This window comes from Littorina saxatilis, linkage group LG10 (genome assembly GCF_037325665.1).
Source record: "Littorina saxatilis isolate snail1 linkage group LG10, US_GU_Lsax_2.0, whole genome shotgun sequence".
NCBI lineage: Eukaryota > Metazoa > Mollusca > Gastropoda > Littorinimorpha > Littorinidae > Littorina > Littorina saxatilis.
The window spans coordinates 8,294,797-8,317,296 of NC_090254.1; the positions used below are offsets into that span (position 1 = coordinate 8,294,797).

Here is a 22,500-nt window from a genome sequence, read left to right on the forward strand (position 1 = left end):
ATTTTCAGAGCTTGTTTTTAATCCGAATATAACATATTTATATGTTTTTGGAATCAGCAAATGATGCAGAATAAGATAAACGTAAATTTGGATCGTTTTATAAATTTTTATTTACAATTTTCCGATTTTTAATGACCAAAGTCATTAATTAATTTTTAAGCCACCAAGCTGAAATGCAATACCGAAGTCCGGGCTTCGTCGAAGATTACTTGACCAAAATTTGAACCAATTTGGTTGAAAAATGAGGGCGTGACAGTGCCGCCTCAACTTTCACGAAAAGCCGGATATGACGTCATCAAAGACATTTATCAAAAAAATGAAAAAAACGTTCGGGGATTTCATACCCAGGAACTCTCATGTCAAATTTCATAAAGATCGGTCCAGTAGTTTAGTCTGAATCGCTCTACACACACACACAGACACACACACACACGCACACACGCACACACGCACATACACCACGACCCTCGTTTCGATTCCCCCTCGATGTTAAAATATTTAGTCAAAACTTGACTAAATATAACAAGTTAAAAATGGGCGAAAAGTTGGTTAAAAGTCTGCAAAGCTAACAACACAAACCCATCAATTATATGGCACGAGAGACTGGTTTAGATCTTTTTTGCCTTTAGATTAATGCTGTTGGTGTAGAATCACCAAATGAAATATGTTTGTTTTTTCTCAGGGAAACATAAATGAGACCTGACGCATAATCCTTGTTGGTTTTTAGGTTGGGTTGCCTGCTGAGCAGTCCCCCACTGAGGATTTGACTATTCCGCATGCGGATAAAGGTGATTATTTATTTTCAGTCAGGTAGTCTACTGTTACAATGGTTACCAAGACTTTTTTCTATTCAGCTAGGGAGTGTTGTTGCGTTTGTGCTTTCTGTGTGATTGCTGCTTCCAGGGGTCATGTACTTAAACGGTGCTGAACTGGTTTGAAGATGTGTTATATTGACAAAAAGCCTGATTGCTTGACATTAGGAATAAATCTCTACAAATTTAACCCTTCGTGCACTTCAGCCCAGAGCCCTAGCTTTGATTGGTTAAAATGTCAAACAAATCAAACACCGTTTCCCACCCAGTTGGGCACTTTACTTTTGGTGCAATTCTTTTTCAAGTTTTGTGTCTGATTTAATCACATGTTAAAATCACTCTCTTACACAGCATTATGCAATGGGAATGTAAGACAGTTAGATGCATGGAAGTAATAAAATCTGTTGATTTTCTTACTGTGAGAACGATCTTGTGGACACAATATCTCTGACAAGAGATTTTGATGTAATAAGCATCATTCCCCTTGGACACATACAAAATTGCTAAGTCAAAATTGTTTGCATGTTCACTTTTGACTCGCCTGCCTGAATAACCTGTGTCTGTTCGGCCGGCCGTGAACAAAAAACTTAACTATGAGGTTATCTCGGATGTTTTTCAAGCTAGATTTTTCACACTTATGTTCATGAAAAGTTAAAAATGGGGTTATTTCAGATGTCCTGAGAGCAAAACCCGCATAATGTCACACAATTTCAAAATGAAGAGTATGTTGCGTATATGCTAGTGATGGTTGTGGAAACAAGTGTTTACCTCACTATCACAGACATTGACAGATGCTTGTTTGAAAGAATGATAACTCAACTTGATCACATTCTAAAAGTAGAGCCTGGATGCTCTCAGCAAAATGGTTTATTTGGGGTAACTGTAGTAAATCTAAAAAGAAGTAACTTCTGAAAACAATGCAACTTACCATATCAGCCTGGGTGTTGATTATGTGCATGTACCGGTATGCATGTCGGGGAATTAGCTTGACCCACATGGAAAAAAAACCAACTGTATCTGAGGTAGTGGGCAACGACTATTTTTTGAGGGGGGATTGTACTTTAAATCAAGATTTCTAACTTGATTCTGTTTCCAGATGCTGATTCTGAACTCGATGCTCAATTTGAATACTCTGACGTTTCTGATGATGACAACAAAGTCCCTCTCAACGTGACAGGTAGGTCCTATGCACAACTAAGCAGGCAGCTACCCTGCGATTTAAGTGGAAATTTCAGTATGGCAATAGCACACAATATTTCTTGTCTATTTTTTTCAAAGAAACTAGTTTCTGTGTGTGTTGTTTTGCTTGAATAATTGGATATCTACCATATATAGTACTTTCAGGACTGTAAGGTGCTACTGTTTTCCCCAATTTGGACCCCTGTGCCTTATTCAGTTATTGATCTCTTTACCTAGTGTATGGCCAAAGAAGGGAACACTTGTATGCACATCCCTTTACAAAGACACGCAAGCAACATTCTCTCTCTAGTGATATGCATTGTCTATGAACTAGGGAAGGCAGCTGGTCTCACCTCAAAATGTCAGTTACAGAAAGATTCAGTTAAATGCACAGCATTGTGCTTTAAATTTAGATATCTAACTTGATTTCTGTTTTCAGATGATGATTCTGATGATACAGTTGAAGATGTCCACGACTTCCACTTTTTGGATGATTGCGCCGAAGACTCTACCAACGTGACAGGTAGGTCCTATGCCCCACAAAACAAGCAGCTACCTTGCAATCTAGGAGGGAATTCTGCATGGTAATGGGAGGCAGAACCAAAGTTTGGGTGGTTAATGGATTGGGAAACAAAAACTGAATTGTTAGTGGTTGCCATCATGGCCACATATTTCTCTATCTGTTTCTTGTTTCACTTCATGTGTTGTAGTGGCACAGAGACATGTTTACCATCTTACGTCTCATGAGAGCATCAGTATTCTAAGCAGATGATGAAGGTACAGTGTACTGGTCTGTTTCCTCAATCCAAAATAATTTTTTCTTTGATGAGTGATTCTGGAACATTTGCACTTTTTTTTTCAAGTTTTGCTGCGGAAGAAGGAAAGAAAAATTTGGCAGAAAGAGAGTATCCTTTTTCAAGAGAATTACTACTGCTCCCCCACATACTCGATGCCTTACCAAAACACACACAGACAACCAGGCATGTACTCAACAGTCTCTGGTACAGGGCATTGTCTGCACAGCTGATTATATTGCCTGCAGGGACTTACTTTTTTTTGGAAATAACTCATGCCAAAAACATAGAGGCAAGCTTATTAAGCATGGCCAAGAGACGCAATGCTGCTGATTGGGTAAGACCTGCCATCTGAGCTGTTGGGCCCCAAGAGTGCAGACGTGTACGTGAGCAAGAAACATGTACGGCGGCTCCCATTAGAAAACAACTGCATCAAAGCAAAAATCTTCATTTAGCAAGTTTTTCCATTTCTATGTCAGAGGGGCTTTATTGATCCCATATCTTGACTGTGTTCTACGCCTTGTCTTCGGCTGAGTGTAACGTACTCGTTCTCATCAAATAAGAACCGTTTTGCTACACATAAAGCACAGCCAATGCACAGATGATTTGAAAGCACTTTGCAATTAGTTTGTAATTACTTGTATAACAGGGTTTTCATTTCATGCATCTCAAATGAGTGTCTGAAATTAAAGGAGCGTCTGAAATGTAATGTATTTAGTATAAGTTATTTATAAAATGCTGACTGTTAGCAAATGATAACAGACATATTAAGAATGGATATCAACAGGAGCCGGCAGAAATATAACCAGGCCAACTATCATGCCTGCATGTCCAAACCACAAATCTGGTTCTCTTTGAAGAGCAGAATTTATTGAATTTAATGTATGTATCCTCACAGGAGCCCAGACGAGTGCTGAACACCCCGAAGGAGCAAGTGTTACCTCTTCCCCCGACCCAGCGTCTGAGACATCTGAGTGTAAGTCAGTTTATTGTTACTTTCACATGAAAGATAATGGTGTACTATGTAAGGAGCCGTTTTCTTTGGCAAATTGGATCTCTAAAACCCTTCGGGCAGATTTGATGTGGAGAAACATGTACTACCCACAGAGCTGCCAACTGCTAAAATTTTGACGTAGAATGCTACGATTTTGCTGTAATTGTTACGCTAAACTCTACGCTACGTTCAAACACAAAATGACAGGCATGCAAAATGTTCAATCATCGCTCGACAATCAACAATGAACATAGCACAAGTAGCCGAGTACCAATGGTTGCGAACCAGTCTGTTATGACTGATTGAGGTTGTCCACGTGACTTGATTTGCCAATCGTGAATTTCGTTGCAAGCATTTGCCTTTCCGGTGTCTCTCTGGGCCAATTGCGAATTTGATTAGAATGCACGATGCACTTGTAAAGTCGTACTGTATTAGGGCTTCTGATATTTTACCAGGTAAGGGAACAATTTTACTAGCCAATGCAACTACAGGCTTTTAACCAAAAGTATGACGTCTTACTGGCACCAAAACAATATATTCGTAATTGACCTGTGAAAGTGACTAATTTTCACGCAAAAATTAAATTAAACGTTTTAATTACTCATTTTCACAATCATGTTAATTACTATTTTAAGTGTTAATGTCTAATTTTCAGTTTTGGCTCGCCTCCTGATGGCTTACTAGCGTCAAAACAAAAATTTCATGCGTTAATTACTAATTTTCATGTGCCTTGTGACTGTGGAGGTTCAATGCGCATGCGCGACTGTTACACCGGCCAGAGCGAAAATCCTTCGATTCAATACTTTTCTGGCCCATTGTTCTTTAATCCGATGCAAATTAACAATAAGAGCTGAACGCATGTGTAGATAACAGTGACATACAACTGTGTGTCTGACAACTTGTTGAATAACGAATTCTATCGAAAGACATTTGTGAAAGTGTGTTAGCCTAGACCGAACAGATCAGTCTGCTAGTGGTCGGACCTTTAGCACAAGTCCGGCCACACGCCATTTTTCCTCTCTCGATTCGAACATTTTCGGATCAATTGTCTTTCACTAATACACTACAAAGCAGATGTATGAGTGTAGTAGTGGAAATGAATATGAGGCACACCTGTCTGCCTGACAACTTGTCGAATAAGGAATTATATTGAAAGATATGTGAAAGTGTGTGACCACAGCTGATCAAAAGTCCGTCTGCTAAAAGCAGCTTCGATTCGAAAGTTTTTGGGGTCTATTATTTTTTTTAAGTTACCCAAAAACAACTTTAAGGAAAGCGCTATTGCAGAAAACTGACATGCATCTTCCCTACGAATAACTTGGTCGATAAGGCCTTCTATTAAAAGATATTTCAGAAATATTGTGAGAGTGATGTTTGACGGACGTTGTAGCCTCTCAGAGACTCTTAAAGTCTGACTACTGTGACCGAAAATGAGGCAAAATTAAAAATAAGTAATTAACACTGTTATTTACAAATTTTCACGTGAAAATGGTAACCTTAGGTTTTGGCACTAGTAAGCCGTCATACAAAACCGTTTTGGTGTTCATATCTTTTTGGTTTGTTTGTTTGTTTGCCGACCACGAAGGGCCATATCAGGGCGGTGCTGCTTTGACATATAACGTGCGCCACACACAAGACAGAAGTCGCAGCACAGGCTTCATGTCACACCCAGTCACATTATTCTGACACCGGACCAACCAGTCCTAGCACTAACCCCATAATGCCAGATGCCAGGCGGAGCAGCCACTAGATTGCCAATTTTAAAGTCTTAGGTATGACCCAGCCGGGGTTCGAACCCACGACCTCCCGATCACGGGCCTTGGTCAATAAATATGAAACAAAAGACGATATGCTCCCCCTCGGACCGTCAAAGAAGCTGGTCTGTCAACAACCCATCAAACATCTTATAATGTCCTCTTGCATGTATAGAACATTTGTGTATTCTTTGAATTAATATTTCAGGTGTGCTGAAGCTCTTCAAGGAGCTGAAATTAAAGCTTGCCAAACTGGTCAAGACGCATCCCAATTTCAACATCTGATGGCCACCAGTTGGGGGATGGATGTGGGACACCGCGCGGCACTGCAACTCAAGGAGACAAAAATCACAAAAACGGCAGAGATCCCACTAACATCTGACATTCGAATTTTGTGTGAAAGTTTGAGGGAGAAAATCAAGAGTTTGACAAAAGTAAGTTGTGCTACTTGTTTGTAAGTTGTGGTAAAGAAGTGTTGTGGTGGTTGAGGATGGGGGTAGGGAGAGGATGTTGTGGTGGCAAGTTGAATGTGTAGGGTGTTCTTAATCTTAATATTGGACAATAAATGGTCTCAAATGGGTTAATAGTGGGTCAATATATATTTCTTGAATGTGTTTTATAAAGCTCACGCAGCAAAATAATTAGTTTATCCTGGCTCTGGTGTGCATGATTTTGGAAAAAGGGTGTCATATACTCACACTTCATAACATACAGACCAGAGTTACAGCGCTGAAAGTTGCAAGTATTTACTTGCCATGGCAAGTGCAAACATGTTACTGGCGAGTAGAAATGGTAATCTACTTGTCAAATGTGAGTAAATGCTGAATCAAATTGTTGATTTGGTCAGTAAAGTTTGTTCTCTGGCTTGTAAATTTTTAAAAGTGCACTATTTTTTGGACTTTCAGGGCTTTGAGTAACTTCCACCTTGATGTCTGAAACATTATTTAATTCTGGATTGTGCCCCAAATAAAAAATAAAATTCTAAATGTAAAGATAACATGAAGTTTCAGCCAAATCAAAAACAAATCGGCGATTGGGCGAAGGGCCGATCCAAACGACACCCCTGACTACTATTCATGATTTTATGTATTTTGAAAGGGATCATGTCATTTTGCTGATTGATTGTGTTGTTGTTTTCTTCCAAGAAAATCAAAACGGGAGCATCAGCGGAATTGTGGAGAAGACTTGCGGAGGTTGTTCTGGCATACATCATCATTTTCAACAGAAGATGACCGACAGAGGTTAGTATACAAGGCTGTTCCACTTTATCAGTGAAAAACCAAATTTCCACTGTAAACTGCCTTTAGAATAATTTTTCATCACAAAAGCGATCTTTGGAATTTCCTGACGTAGTGCCGAAGAATTCATGCATCAACTTACGTCAAGTGTTCGACGTCATCACTTCGCATACCTTATGGCCTTGGTATTTTGTTGTCCTTCATATTTTCTACTTGTAAAATGACCCACAAAGCTAACCGAGACTAGTTGAAGCTGTATCAATGTGCCTTGCCAGCAGGTTGTTAATTACCAGTAATTTTTAATGAGTTGGGGCATTCTAACCAATCACAGGATCTGTTTCATTAAAACGTCAACTTGATTGAATTACAATTATAATTCTTGTTGAAAAAAAAGGAATTTCCTTTTAAAATGTGGTCGATATTAAGTATGTCAGTGGGAGGAGGCTGGAGGTTGTGCCAGTTTAAATATGTGACCCTCCACCACGAAATGAGTCGCATGTCACCTCGCGCGGTTCTGCGCTAGACTTGATATAAGTCCGGAGAGTGTATGGTAACAGCGTGAGGGTCACCTTAGTCACAGGCTTATAACTCAAACAGTTTTTGCTCTTTTCTAAAACGGGTTTCACCACTGGATAGAGCATAAAAAACTCTTTAGGAAAATGTAAAAATATGAAAATCATGCAAAGGTGACATGTGACTCATGCCGTCGTGGAGGGTCACATATGTCAAATAATTTTAGGTTTGAAGTAAATTATGGTCACATAAGTTCTCTTTAACATTATTTTATGAAGCTGAAACAGCTTTTTTTTTCCCTTCCTCTAAAAGGTAAGATGGTTCAGGAAGGTGACAAAATGGAAGAGCGCTAGTTCTGTGCGATGCTTAGTTCTCGAGATAGGTGTGACCACATCAACACGGTGGCCTAGTGGTAAGGCGTCCGCCCAGTGAGCGGGAGGTCGTAGGTTCGAACCCCAGCTGGGTCATACCTAAGACTTTAAAATTGAAGTGGCTGCTCCGCATGGCATCTGGCATTATGGGTTTAGTGCTAGCCCGGTTGGTCCGGTGTCAGAATAATGTGACTGGAAGAGACAAGAAGCCTGTGCTGCGACTTATGTCTTGTGTGTGGTGCAACGTTAAATGTCAAAGCAGCACCACCCTGATATAACCCTTCGTGGTCGACTGGGCGTTAAGCAAACAAACAAACAAACAACAATTTATATTTGCGTTATCAAAGATCTTTCCTATTCAAATCAGTGTCATTGCCCAGTTCTGTGTGCTATGGTTGTTTGACTTACTTGACAAGTTGAGATAAAGAATTACATTTTATTTTTGAGAAGCAAAGAAAGCGTAGAGAAGTATGTTTCTGTCCTGCAAGACTTTATGACCAATGACTTTTCCCTTGGAAAAATATGAAGATGTCTGCTTTTCGTCTGCTTTAAAGGTTGGGAGATTTTACAGCGCACACGGCAAAATGCAAGTTGTGTTGGACAAGAATGTTGTTATTCTTCTTTCTTCGATGAACCTTAGATTTGTTCTTGGCCATATTTTCGAGCTGTGCATTATTATATTACGAAAAAAACAGGTTTAAACACATTCGTTAAGGAACGATGATCATTTGCTCTGGAACTGCAATGCAGTTTGCTAAAACAAAAAAATCTGGCTCAGTATACGGGAACAGGCTAGTAGTGTCATATTTTTTTTAATGGGTTTGGAAGAACTGCTCCTAATTTACATAGCACTCCGGCCCTGTTCTTTTTTTGTCACCCCCAAAACCGTTATTTGTTTTGGGCAGCATTAACAGGGGCAACGAAGGCGAGTTGTGTGCAAGCATTTGCTTTTCTTGTTTTCTGATCAAACTATAGCTGTTTACCATCTAGGTTTTAGCACTGAGAAACTATTGCTTAACTTTTCACATTAGCATGCTTTGTAGAGACAGGCCAAACCTTACTACATATTGACTGCTTTTCAGTGTTGCTGCCTTAGTTTCAGTCTCAAATCTTGACTAGATATTATTTTGATAACGTTTCATATGATATGCTTTTTTTTTTATAGGCTGCAACTATGACGCTGAAAGACTTAGAACAAATTCACCAAGGCATGGACAGCCACACTAAAGAACTTCGGCTGACACAGGGGGAAGAACGTGTGCTGACAACCCATGCCAGGGTTATGCTGCGCGGGAAAAGGTCACGCCCTCTGCCAGTGATCCTGACACCTGAAGTCCAGGAAGCCGTGCACAGCCTTGTTGACTTTCGTCAAGCAGGAATGGTTGCATCGAGTAACCCTTTTGTGTTTGCCTTAAACAGCAAGGTAATAATAGTGCATGGCATTCAATTAGAACCTTTTCTTTCTCATTTTTGACTCACATGCGAAGCAAAAGTGAGTCTATGTACTCACCCGAGTCGTCCGTCCGTCCGGACGTCCGGACGTCCGTCTGGAAAACTTTAACGTTGGATATTTCTTGGACACTATTCAGTCTATCAGTACCAAATTTGGCAAGATTGTGTATGATGACAAGGCCCCAAAAAACATACATAGCATCTTGACCTTGCTTCAAGGTCAAGGTCGCAGGGGCCATAAATGTTGCCTAAAAAAGCTATTTTTTACATTTTTTACATTTTCTCTGAAGTTTTTGAGATTCAATACCTCACCTATATATGATATATAGGGCAAAGTAAGCCCCATCTTTTGATACCAGTTTGGTTTACCTTGCTTCAAGGTCAAGGTCACAGGAGCTCTTCAAAGTTGGATTGTATACATATTTTGAAGTGACCTTGACCCTGAACTATGGAAGATAACTGTTTCAAACTTAAAAATTATGTGGGGCACATGTTATGCTTTCATCATGAGACACATTTGGTCACATATGATCAAGGTCAAGGTCACTTTGACCCTTATGAAATGTGACCAAAATAAGGTAGTGAACCACTAAAAGTGACCATATCTCATGGTAGAAAGAGCCAATAAGCACCATTGTACTTCCTATGTCTTGAATTAACAGCTTTGTGTTGCACGACCTTGGATGACCTTGACCTTGGGTCAAGGTCACATGTATTTTGGTAGGAAAAATGTGTAAAGCAGTTCTTAGTGTATGATGTCATTGCTAGGTTTAGTTATTTGACCATGTCAAGGTCAAGCATGTGAGTCGTATGGGCTTTGCCCTTCTTGTGTTTTGTTGGGAGGGGGAGGGGGGGTAAATAACATACAAATAGACAAATGAGTGCAATTTGCACTACATGACACCTGAAGAACATGGGAAAATATATATCAATAAGCAAGGGATAACATAGTAGGCTATAGAGCTTCATAGGTAAGCACGCTTTTCCTATTCTTTTTAACTTTCTGAGCATTTAATCCAAACATGACGTGTGTATGTTTTTTTGAATAACAGAATGATAAAATATAAGATGAAATCATATTTGGATCGATAGCAGATTTGTTTAATTTTAATTACATTTTTCAGATTTTAAGCCTCCAAAATTTCAATCAATTTGATCAAAAGAAAAATGAGGGCGTGACAGAACCTGCATTAACTTTCACTAAAATGCGGATATTACATTATCAAAGACACTTATTAAAAAAGATTTTTTTTATCTGGGGATATTATCTGGCAGAACTTATATGGACAGTTTCATGAAGATCAGCCCCACATTTTCCTCGGAATGCATCTACACACACACACACCTACACACACATAGCTGCCAACTGCTATGCTTTTGGCGTAGCATGCTATGTTTTAAGAGCAATTTCTACTCGAATCTAACGATTGCTATGCTGAAACAAATAATGACAAGCATGCAACAGTGCCCTCATTTTGCGAGATACTGATTTCTGCCTTCCACTCTGTGTGGCTGTCACAAAATGGGTAATCGTCTATACTGAAAGGTATAACAAAATGGCTTGACCTTATTTTAAACGGGTTCCTTACTCCTCTGTAATTTAGTACCTTCTTTTGTAGGGTTCAAATGGCTACATCAGAGGATCGGATGCCCTTCGTGTAACAGTGGACGAAGTAGCCGAGAAAATAGAACACCCGGAAAGGCTACGCAGCACCAACCTCCATAAAGAAATCGCAACAACAGCCCAAGTGTTGGGACTAAATGACCAGGACTTCGAGGTCTTGTGCCGATGGATGGGCCACACAGAGGCGGTCCACCTTCGGCACAACCGACAAAATTTCCAGGGTCATCAGGTGACGCGGATGGCTCCTCTTCTATTTGCAATGGAAGAGGGGTCAGTCCCTCAACAGAAGGGAACAGCCCTGAAGGACATGACCTTCAGCCGAAACATTGGTAGGTACTCCTTATGATAAAAACTTGACCAAAAGAGTTATTGCAACCGATTTCACACCCAAATTAAAGCACTAATTCATGTGTATAGAACAGCACAATGATTGGGATTTTGAATGTTGCTTTCTTTAAAAGTTATGAGGCTTTATCTTCTGAGCCGAAAAAAAATATTGGTCCCTTTCATTTTGTGTTAAGCGATCTCGACTGTAATTAAATACAGTCTTATTCTCTTAACATCGACATATATACAAATGATCTTCATTGCTTTTAAATGCTTGATTAGACGTAAGACAAACAAGTATGGCCGGGAGGGAGGTTGTTTACATGATGGGAGCAACAGTTTGTTTACAAAACATCTCAAAAGTTTGATATTCACAGATTTGAAACCTGTCAGTTTGTCTTTTGTGTCAAATTCACAGTCTTCGGTCTTACTGTGTTTGACTTTTATTATTATTTTTTTCTTAAGAGTCGCAATACCTGAATGAGCGAGCTATTGCGATGGAGGAGGAGGTGGGAGGTTCAGTGTTTACATTTTCAACCGCACTGTGTTTATGAGGCTCAAGATTTTTTTTCGCAGTCCTTTTTCGTTTTGCAAAGTTTGGCTTGAAACCATAGCACACATCAGCCAATCAAAAAAAGGTCACCTATGTTTGGGTCATACCCCAAAACACTCATAGTAAAAAATGTTTTGCCAATTCCCATGGGGATTCCTTACCTTAAAAGAATCTCTTTTTTTTTTTTACAAAATATGGTGGGTGTTGATTTTATCAGGCTAGTCACTGAGTGAGGTTTGTGGAATCCTCCTTTTAAGACCTACAAAACCCTGAGAACATCAGGTCTTAAAATGGGGTAAACTTACAGCTCTAGGTTATTGACAGAATATAATAGAAAACATGGATTTGAAAATGTCTGATCGGGGGTTGGAGGTCTTAGGGAGGGAGTCTTCTATGGGGTAAGGTTGGGTTAGGGATGGGCGGGGGTTACAAAGGCCAGTCGTGTGTGAGCATTTACTTCTTGTTTAACTGTCATTTTCCACCATGTTTGTGTTATTCTGTTATTCATTATAAATATTCATATTTCAGGTGACTCTGAAAGAAACAAAGACAACGAAGAAGGGGAAATCAGACAAGAGGAAAGGTGGGTATTTATCTGAATCAGATAAAACAACGTGACTTCAATAATGTTTTAGATGACTAAACCTGCATTGCACAAAAATAGATTGATATCAAAGATGTATTAACATTACATCAGAAGTGTAAATGCTATCTTTTTAGTTTGATATGAATCAGTTTTATGATTGAACCAATTTGCCCTCAAACAAATTTGAACATACACATCGTTGTTTTTCTTTTTGTTCAAAGCTAACCAAACCCCAAAAGGCCAGAATTAATACTTGTTACATCTGCTGAACAGAACAGACTTAAGATTTGCATTTGGCACACACATTGTTTGTCCTGCTGTGATTTTTTTATCAGTCTATTGATTCTCATATCAGTCTTCTTTTTTTTAATGTCATGAAAGTAACAGTCATCAAAGTCAACAGTTATTAAAAGTATGCATGTATTAGCAGTGGTATTTATGTGATAGACATTGGTACCCTTTCTGGACCTTCTACAAAGTAGCTCAGTGAAGTGCAGTTTCTTTCTTTCTTTCTTTATTTGGTGTTAAACGTCGTTTTCAACCATTCAAGGTTATATCGCGACGGGGAAAGGGTGGGGAGATGGGATAGGGGAAAGGGGGGAGATGGGATAGAGCCACTTGTCAATTGTTTCTTGTTCACAAAAGCACTAATAAAAAAATTGCTCCAGGGGTTTGCAACGTAGGACAATATATGACCTTACTGGGAGAATGCAAGTTTCCAGTACAAAGGACTTAACATTTCTTACATACTGCTTGACTAAAATCTTTACAAAAATTGACTATATTCTATACAAGAAACACTTAACAAGGGTAAAAGGAGAAACAGAAGCGTTAATCGCCTCTTACGACATGCAGGGGCGGACCTAGTTGTGGATAAGGGGGGGTTCCAAATTGGAGCAGGGGTCCAGGGGCCGCTCAGGCCCCGGTGGGGTCCAGGGGCAGAGCCCTGGTGGGGGGTCTGGGGGGCTATGCCCCCCAGACGCTGAAGGAATTTTATTTGTTTAGGTCAATCGGAGGCCTCTCCTGAAAGATAACAAGGTATCTATTCAGTAAATATTAAAAAAAAACCCGGATGGGGGGGTTCCGGGCACCCAGGAACCCCCCCCCCTAGGTCCGCCCCTGACATGCTGGGTAGCATCGGGTAAATTCTTTCTCGTCCCAACCAATATGGGACTCCCCCTAACCCGCGGGGGGTAGTGAAGTGCAGTTGATTTGGACATAAGAATATATAATTGCAATGAAGTGATATGAAGAAGATGCATGGCCAAACTTTAAAAAAAACACTGATTTCATAACTCCTAAACATTTGTTTGATTTCTGAGTATGTATGTGTGGTTTCAATCTTCTGTTGTCAAAATGTTGTTCAAAGGCAATGTAAAATTGATATTGTAAAGTGAATAACTTTTGAATGACTTGATTAAGAATATTCCTCTGCCCAATTGTATTCTCAAAATCTAACACGCTGGAATCTATCAAAAAATCTGGTCTTAAAAAGGAAGGAGTCTTAAAATAAATGTGTTAATTTATTGAGGTCTGAAAAATGAAAGTCTCACATGTTGAACATTTTTTTCTTCTACAGTTGATGATGCAGACCCAGTACAAGCAGTAGCAGGAAAATCCAACAAACGTATGTACTGCCTTGATAATAATAACAAATGGCCATGCATACTACTCGCACAATATGCACCCCCACCCCCCCAAAAAAAACAAACCACCAGAATTAATTGGTATGTGTCCTGCAAGGAGCTAAACCAGATCATAAGTGGTCATGGAAAGCACTTGTGCACCATTGTGCCAGTACTGATTTTTAGACTACAATAGCTAGTTTTCTAATATACTAATTGCAAAAGATAGTACAGGGGTACCTGCGATTGACTTGCCAGAAGTGTCCTTAAATTGAAGGTGGCCTGTCATGTTGACGGGTAATTTTGGTAGGGATAATAGACAAATGGACAACAGAAAGCGTCAGCACACTCTGGTTCACGTAAACTATCAGTTTCCGAAAAGACATTGCCAGGTTTTTTACGCACAGTACAAACACCCTTTCATTTAAACACTCACCGCTTGCGAACATCCTAAGTACCCTCCGTAAAGAGCTAGCATTTTTTTTAATTTTATTTTTGCATGGCCTGCAGGATTGTCTAGTACCAAAATCAGACGCTTTTTGGCGCTAGTACTAAAATCTAAATAATAAATTATTGTAACACAAGCATTCATTAATCCTAAAAGATTTTTTTTTCACCAAAAAACGATCAGTACAACTCGAAGTTTTGAAAAATTGACAAAAAGGGAGTCCGGAAGCATGTCACGCAAAGAAGTGTTTCCCGAAGCAGACGAATTTTTTGCATTGAACTTGCTTCTTTGAAGCCAAACTCCACCGATAAGTTTGTGTGACTCGCAGTCGTTGTTGCATTTTAGATTCAGAGTTACACAATAACGGTCTAATGCAGATAAAGCGAGTCGCATTGAAATCACAAACTGACGACTAGATTTGTGAGAAAAAAAAAGGAAAGTTGATCACACCCCGGGGTCCACGATGGCTCAGGCGTTAGATAAACCATGCAAAAATAAATTCATTGAAAATTGCTGGCTCTTTACGTAAGGCACCTCAGATATTCTCAAGCGGTGAGTGTTCAAACAAAAGGGTGTTTGTACTGTGTGTCTTTGATGGTTTGCGGGAGGCTTACTGTGCCTTAAAAGGGATGTGGTCTCTCATCGGAGAGGCCACACATTGCAGGTACAACTCCACACACTTTTTAACTTTGTGACTTTCATTGCCGTGCACTGATACACTGAGCACAAAAAAGTTAAGGATATTTTTTTCAGTGGTATACCCCAGATGTTAAACAGCAGTTATTTGGTCAGAAATATACGTGTATTTGAAAATCAGTCTTTCTTCTGCTCAAAAATGTGTTTCTGGAATCTGAGCAATATCTGGGTATGATGTCACTGGTCCGTGACCACATCTACTCTCAAAAATTGTGCTTTTTGATGGCTTGATTCACTTTCAACCGTTGAAACAGTGACTTAAACTGAATGATATTTTACATTTTCTAAATTCGAAAGTTTATTTGGTGTCTTGCCTAATGATTCATACAAATTTCGTTCAAATCTGTCGCGCTGTCAGGCTGATCTAGTGTGTAAAAGAGAGCGACCACAAAACTGAAAAACAGCAAAAAATCAATGGTTTTTATGGTGTTTTTGCTGGGTAGCTGCAGGCTCTCCAAATTTCACAGAACTTAACTTTTTGTGCTCAGTGCACATATAGCAGACTTGTGCTCTTCAATCTCTTTGTTTGTTTGTTTGCTTAAATGCCCAGTCCACCACAAAGGGTTATGTATCGATTGGACATTGGATTTCCCTTCTTTGAGCCATGTGACGTCAGAGGCATACAAAACTTCATATTTTGGCGTTTCAGGTTGACCGAAACTTCAAAGGAACTACAAAACACACGTCATGTGCATGTGTGTGTGCTGTTCAATGTCAAAACAACAACAAAGTCAGTACATGACGTGTGTTTTATAGTTCCTTGGAAGTTTCGGTCAACCTGAAACGCCAAAATATGAAGCTTATGTGTTTGCTTGCATGTGTGTGTGTGCTCGTTCAATCGTTAAAACAACAACAAAGTCAGTACCTGAAAGGAATTTGATCGATACATAAATGTTATTTGCGTTTTTGACCAAAATATGATATTTTACACAGATCTCGACAGTCATTGTTCACCTCGACCGCTAGCGCGGTCTCGGAGAACAATGACTGTCTCGATCTGTGTAAAATGTCATATTTTGGTCAAAAACGCAAATAACGTATAATATCAGGGCGGTTGCTCTTCAGTGCAATGCACCATAAAAGAGGAGTCACACTACACAAATTCTAACCTGTCTTTGATGCAATTCATGGTCTCATTGATTTTTGGGTTGTTCTTGTTGATTATTTTATTTTATCATATTCGTTCCATTTCCTTGTATTAATACACACCCCACAAACTAATTTTTAAATCCAACCAACATGTTTTTGGTTTTTTTACCTTTCTAATGCCCTCCAGCAAGAAATAGTGGACAGCGAGCTTTTCTTGCTTCCAAATTTATATTAATGAGCTAATTATAACATTTAATCATCATCAAAAACCTTGTCAATGCTTTCAATGTGTGTGTGATTCAGAAGTCGTTAGGTAATCTGGCAGTCATTAAAACAAGGTAGGGGTCAAATTAAAAGTTGCCACAGCGCTCCAAAAACTCAATGTTTGTTGCGTTTTGACAAAACGTGATCCAGATTCACTGAAGGGGGCCGGGGACTGAAAATAACCATTTTTTCATCTGTTGGGAGTCGTTTAGCTCTGTTAGCTGTATCATTCTGTCTTTGAAGGCCTGGGAAATATGTATTTTTGTCAGTATTGTTTTATTTTTTGTATTTTGTACGTTATTTTCTCCATGGAAGGTGTGATTTTTGGGGTGCTCATTTTTTGTAGTCTTTAGCATGTACAACAAAGGCATTTTGAGGAACAGCTGTCAATTTCTGTTTCAGGGAACTTCAGCAAGTTCTTGAGAGAAGAAGAGAAGGCCGTGACAAAGCTTTTTCAAGCTTCCATTTTGGGAGGAAAGCTTCCAGGAAAGAAACAAATTTTGTTGGGCATTGCAAGCAGCCAAATACTGGAAGGGAGATCCTGGACCCAAATTAAAGATAAAGTGGCATATGAAAAGAAAAAACACCTGAAGCACATGTACTAAATTTAACTGTTACTTCCTACTGTAATATTAATTCCATTTCCCGCAGTTTCCTGTCACTTTGATGGAAGTTAAAAGAAATATTTTTGTCGACAAGCAAAGTGGTTCCCCCCCCCCCCCCCCCCCCCCCCCCCCAACACCCACCCGGTCATACACCTTTTTTTTCGTAAAGCACTTTGTTTTTGCTCCCACCCATGCAGTTGGAAAACCTTTTCAAATCTCTTGTGTTGTTTTTAACTTTTGCTCTAAAAATTTGGTATGACACAAATTTTGATTAATTAGAAAAAAAAAACAGTAAACACCAAGTTACAAAGACTTTTGGGCCACGCCCTTCTTCAGTGAAATGAATGTAAGCAAACAATGACGTAAATATTTGATGTGAAAATTGATTCGGATTATCACTTGATTATGTTTCATGATTTTTTTTCTGGTTTACCTTGTTTCTTTTTGGTGTAAATATGTGGACGTCTGCACTGACAGATGTCATGACAGCTGTCCTTTGTATGAGATTTTCTGGGTTGTGGATAACTCCCATTGATCATGACTTTTGTATGGACCATTGTAACTGTATTTGCTCTGTCCAGTAGGAAAACGTTTTCAAGTCTTCTTGTGTTGTCTTCTTGTGTTGTTTTAAACTTTTGCTCTAAAAATGTGGTTCCCATTGAACACCTCAGTACAGATTATGGTTTGCAAAATATATGTTGCTTACTTGATTCTTGAGAATTGTGTTTGTTTTCGCTCCCCCCGCGGGTTAGGGGGAGTCCCGATGCTCCCCAGCATGTCGTAAGAGGCCACTAACGGATTCTGTTTCTCCTTTTACCCTTGTTAAGTGTTTCTTGTATAGAATATAGTCAATTTTTGTAAAGATTTTAGTCAAGCAGTATGTAAGAAATGTTAAGTCCTTTGTACTGGAAACTTGCATTCTCCCAGTAAGGTAATATATTGTACTACGTTGCAAGCCCCGGGAGCAAATTTTTTATTAGTGCTTTTGTGAACAAGAAACAATTGACAAGTGGCTCTATCCCATCTCTCCCCTTCCCCCTCCGCGATATAACCTTCGTGGTTGAAAACGACGTAAAACACCAAATAAAGAAAGAAAGTTTGATTTCGCCAAGTGAGGGTGTGTGACTGTGGCTGTGAGTGTGTTTGTGACAGTAAATTCAACACTATGAGTGACAAAGAACTGACGACTGTGTGTGGCAGGGAATAGGACACTTTGTGTCATTCGCCTGTAAGTGTGATCAATATATTTTGTAACCATCAAAAACAATTTCCCTTGAAATCAACACATCAACCTTTGCCGGATGCCGCTCACGCCCGACGATGCGGGTTTGTCTGAACCCATACATTTGAAAGAGGGTTTTTACCGTTTATTTCTCTAATGACGATGCGGGTTTGTCTGAACCCATACATTTGAAAGAGGGTTTTTACCGTTTATTTCTCTAATGACGGGGTGGGTTCAGGGAAACCCACAGCGCTACTTCAGTGGGTGCATCGAGTTTCTCCCTTCACCGACTTCTTGCAGGGGAGGGAGAGGGGAGGGAGAGACTGAGAGAGACTGAGAGACTAAGAAAGAGAGAGAGACTAAGAAAGAGAGAGAGAGAGAGAGACTAAGAAAGAGAGAGAGAGACTAAGAAAGAGAGAGAGAGAGACGAAGAAAGAGAGAGAGACTAAGAGAGAGAGAGACTAAGAAAGAGAGAGAGGGATACTAAGAAAGAGAGAGAGGGAGACTAAGAAAGAGAGAGAGAGAGACTAAGAAAGAGAGAGAGACTAAGAAAGAGAGAGAGAGACTAAGAAAGAGAGAGAGATACTAAGAAAGAGAGAGGGAGACAGAGAGAGAGAGAGACCAAGAAAGAGAGAGACTAAGAAAGAGAGAGAGAGAGACTAAGAAAGAGAGAGAGACTAAGAAAGAGAGAGAGAGACTGAGAAAGAGAGAGAGGGAGACTAAGAGAGAGAGGGAGACTAAGAAAGAGAGAGAGACTAAGAAAGAGAGAGAGAGAGACTAAGAAAGAGAGAGAGGGGGAGACTAAGAAAGAGAGAGAGAGACTAAGAAAGAGAGAGAGAGACTAAGAAAGAGAGAGAGAGAGACTAAGAGAGAGAGAGAGACTAAGAAAGAGAGAGAGGGAGACTAAGAAAGAGAGAGAGAGACTAAGAAAGAGAGAGACTAAGAGAGAGAGAGAGAGACTAAGAAAGAGAGAGAGAGAGACAAAGAAAGAGAGAGACAAAGAAAGAGAGAGAGACTAAGAAAGAGAGAGAGAGAGAGACTAGAAAGAGAGAGAGAGAGACTAAGAAAGAGAGAGAGAGAGACTAAGAAAGAGAGAGAGAGACTAAGAAAGAGAGAGAGGGAGACTAAGAAAAAGAGAGACTAAGAAAGAGAGACTAAGAAAGAGAGAGAGAGACTAAGAAAGAGAGAGAGAGGGAGACTAAGAAAGAGAGAGAGAGAGGGAGACTAAGAAAGAGAGAGAGAGACTAAGAGACAGACAGTCAGATAGACAGACAGTCAGATAGACGGATAGACAGACAGACAGACAGAGCAACTGACAACAGACATACAGACAGAGAGATACGGACAGACAGACAGAGAGACAGACAGTCTCTTGGAGACAAACAGGCAGACAGACACTGTTCCGCCGCTCTGGTAATTATGGGTGTAGCAGAACCTGCGCCGTCGGCAGAGGGATAGTTACAATCACTACTACTCTTTAAAAGTATGGGTTTGTGTGAACCCGCGCCATCGGTAGTGTTTATGTAAATTATCATAATCAATTAATTTTAATGTTTTGTCATGTACACACTAAAAATTTGCAGACAGATAGCAAATTAGGTGTGTGAGAGATACTTAAAATTTCAAAACGATACCTTTAATGGTTCCAGAGTTACAATGATTTTAGTGTGTCTCTGGGTACAGGTGAACCCAGGAAGCACGGCAAAGGTTAACTTTACAAGTAAGAAAAAATGACACCTGAAAATGGCATTCAATGGTTACTCGTGCTCTCTCTCTCTCTCTCTCTCTCTCTCTCTCTCTCTCTCTCTCTCTCTCTCTCTCTCTCTCTCTCTCTCTCTCTCTCTCTCTCTCTCTCTCTCTCTCTCTCTCTCCTGAAAACAAACAATAAACAAACATCAAACAAACATTGAGGAACCAAAGCTAAATAGCGTTTTAAAGTATAAGCTCAAGAGGATACTTCCTACTGTGATATTAATTACTAGTGTGTTTTTGTGAGGGTGCTTTAACGTTTCAGTTATAGGGAGTAGCACACGTTTGTGTTATGATCCGTGCATGTCTTAAACATGTAATGGCAGTGCATATTAGCAGATCTGCATTTTCAACCATCAAGTTATTCACGTATGGTAGTCGTCCGATGTTGGAATATAGCGTGTTCGTTTCTTGTGTTTTTAATCTCTCGTTTGTTTTCTTAGTGTGATCAAGCAAACGCAAACAATCCTTGAATCTTTTAAAGCACGATAAAAAGATCAAGTATCTATCCTCATATCAAACAGACAATGAAGTAAGGCGTCCGCCCCGTGATCGGGAGGTCGTGGGTTCGAACCCCGGCCGGGTCATACCTAAGACTTTAAAATTGGCAATCTAGTGGCTGCTCCGCCTTGCGTCTGGCATTATGGGTTTAGTGCTAGGACTGGTTGGTCCGCTGTCAGAATAATGTGACTGGGTGAGACATGAAGCCTGTGCTGCGACTTCTGTCTTGTGTGTGGCGCACGTTATATGTCAAAGCAGCACCGCCCTGATATGGCCCTTCGTGGTCGGCTGGGCGTTAAGCAAACAAACAAACAAAAATTCAACATCAAAGAATACAATCTCTAGCTGCTCACGCTAGCTTTGCGAAATAAAGTGTTGGTTTGGTTACCAACACCCGATCCCGCCATTTAATTTTAAACAAAACACACAAACTTAAAAGATTGAAAATTATTCAGAATAAAATTTTCTAAATAAAGTGTTGGCCTTGGTTGAAAAATTGCGACACGACCTTAATTCATGCTAACAAACATTTTAGGTTAATTAAAAAAAAATTTTTTTTTATAGATATGTTTTTTTTTTTTTTTTTTTTTTTTTTTTTTTTTTTTTAAACTAAGCTTTGGTTTTGTAACGAAAATCCGGCCTAAAGTCTTCTCATGCAAAAAAAAAAAAAAAAAAAAAAAAAAAAATAACCCCCCCCCCCCCCCCCCCCCCCCCCCACCCGGTTTTGTAACGAAAATCTGGCCTTAATTCTTTTCATGCACAAAAAAAAAAAAAAAAAAAAAAAAAAATTAACCCACCCCCCTCCTATTTTTTTTGGGTAATAATTTGGGATTACTGGTAGCTTTTTTGTACTACCACGTATATGTAACGCTATTTTGATAAAGTTGATAGTATTTACAGCTTTCCGGTCATAATTATGTCCGGCTATCTCTCACTTTTAGGTGGCGGATGTCCACATATAACACGTGTTTCAGAATCTCTATTTTTGGGTGTGTAACTTTCAATAATGAGTGTTTTTAATTTTTTTTTTCTCAAAAAGTATTCTTAAAGTCTAACACATGTTTACACTTGCACTCCGTTTCTGTAGCTTTAGAAATAAACAAGTCCACATAAAACACATTTTTCTTTGCGGCAAATGTCCACATATCCCCCCCTCAGACACGTATGTGTGTGTGTGTGTGTGTGTGTGTGTGTGTGTGTGTGTGTGTGTGTGTGTGCGTATGTGTGAGTGTGTGTTTGTGTGTGTGTGCGTACATGTGTGTGTGTGTATGTGTGTGTATGTGTGTGTCAGTGTATGCGTGTGCGTATGTGTGTGTGCGTATGTGTGTGTGTGTGTGTGTGTGTGTGTGTGTGTGTGTGTGTGTGTGTGTGTGTGTGTGTGTGTGTGTGTGTGTGATGTTAGCTTGACGTACGTCGGAGATGAGTTTAGATGAGGTAGGGTAGGGGGGGGGGGGGGGCTTCGTGAAGGAGTTGGTCGGAATATGAGGGGGGAAGGAGGAGGAGGGTTGGGGTGGTAATTTGTATTTATTTATTTTCAATTTGTATTTGTTGGGGGGGGGGGGGGGGGTGTAGGACGCAAAATCGATCGTGAAGCTGTTTTGTTTCTGAACTGTGCCTCTCTCGTCTTTCAATCATTCATATTGCTTCATATTACTTCCCGATTTTGTGAAAACTCGTATGCTTTTGCTATTCCCAGACCGAATGGAAGTTCCAAGCAAATATTATCGTTCATATCGCCTCTCTGTCATCCCTGACGCTAGCCATGGAACGGAGAAGACTTCTCGGCCTAGGGAAAAGACACAATGGCCTTTGGGGGGGGGGGGGGGGGGTGGTTGTTGGGGTAAGTTGAGGTAAAAAGTTAATTTTCTGCCGTTTGCGCATGAGCAGTGCCCTCGGGGTCATAGATAACAACTAATGGCGGTCGTGTTTTGAAAGAAATCTGTGCGGCATCGAAAACAAAGAGTCACTCAGGAATACAAAGGTCAATACAGGAGTATCTCCGACTACCGATTTTCTTCCGCCCTCCTCGAATCCCGCAATCTTCCCTCTCACTCAACCCATACCCTCACTTTCTGTGAAGGAAACGAAAGGGAACGATAATGAG

At 39.9% G+C, this 22,500-nt stretch overlaps 1 protein-coding gene across 4 annotated transcripts; it reads left to right on the forward strand.

Moving 5' to 3' along the window:
• Window positions 1-662: 662 nt before the first annotated feature.
• Window positions 663-17,056, forward strand: LOC138978087 (uncharacterized). Of its 4 annotated transcripts, XM_070350714.1 has the most exons (11): window positions 663-788; window positions 1,909-1,989; window positions 2,431-2,514; window positions 3,684-3,761; window positions 5,742-5,967; window positions 6,679-6,774; window positions 8,821-9,078; window positions 10,727-11,060; window positions 12,140-12,194; window positions 13,777-13,824; window positions 16,722-17,056. In XM_070350714.1, the coding sequence occupies exons 7-10, from the start codon at window positions 8,830-8,832 to the stop codon at window positions 13,778-13,780; spliced, it is 642 nt and encodes a 213-aa protein (XP_070206815.1). In that variant the 5' UTR covers window positions 663-788; window positions 1,909-1,989; window positions 2,431-2,514; window positions 3,684-3,761; window positions 5,742-5,967; window positions 6,679-6,774; window positions 8,821-8,829; the 3' UTR covers window positions 13,781-13,824; window positions 16,722-17,056. The 4 variants fall into 4 exon arrangements, with proteins under 4 accessions (XP_070206815.1, XP_070206816.1, XP_070206819.1 ...); XM_070350715.1 differs by lacking the exon at window positions 3,684-3,761; XM_070350718.1 differs by lacking the exons at window positions 3,684-3,761; window positions 5,742-5,967.
• The last annotated feature ends 5,444 nt before the right edge of the window (window positions 17,057-22,500 follow it).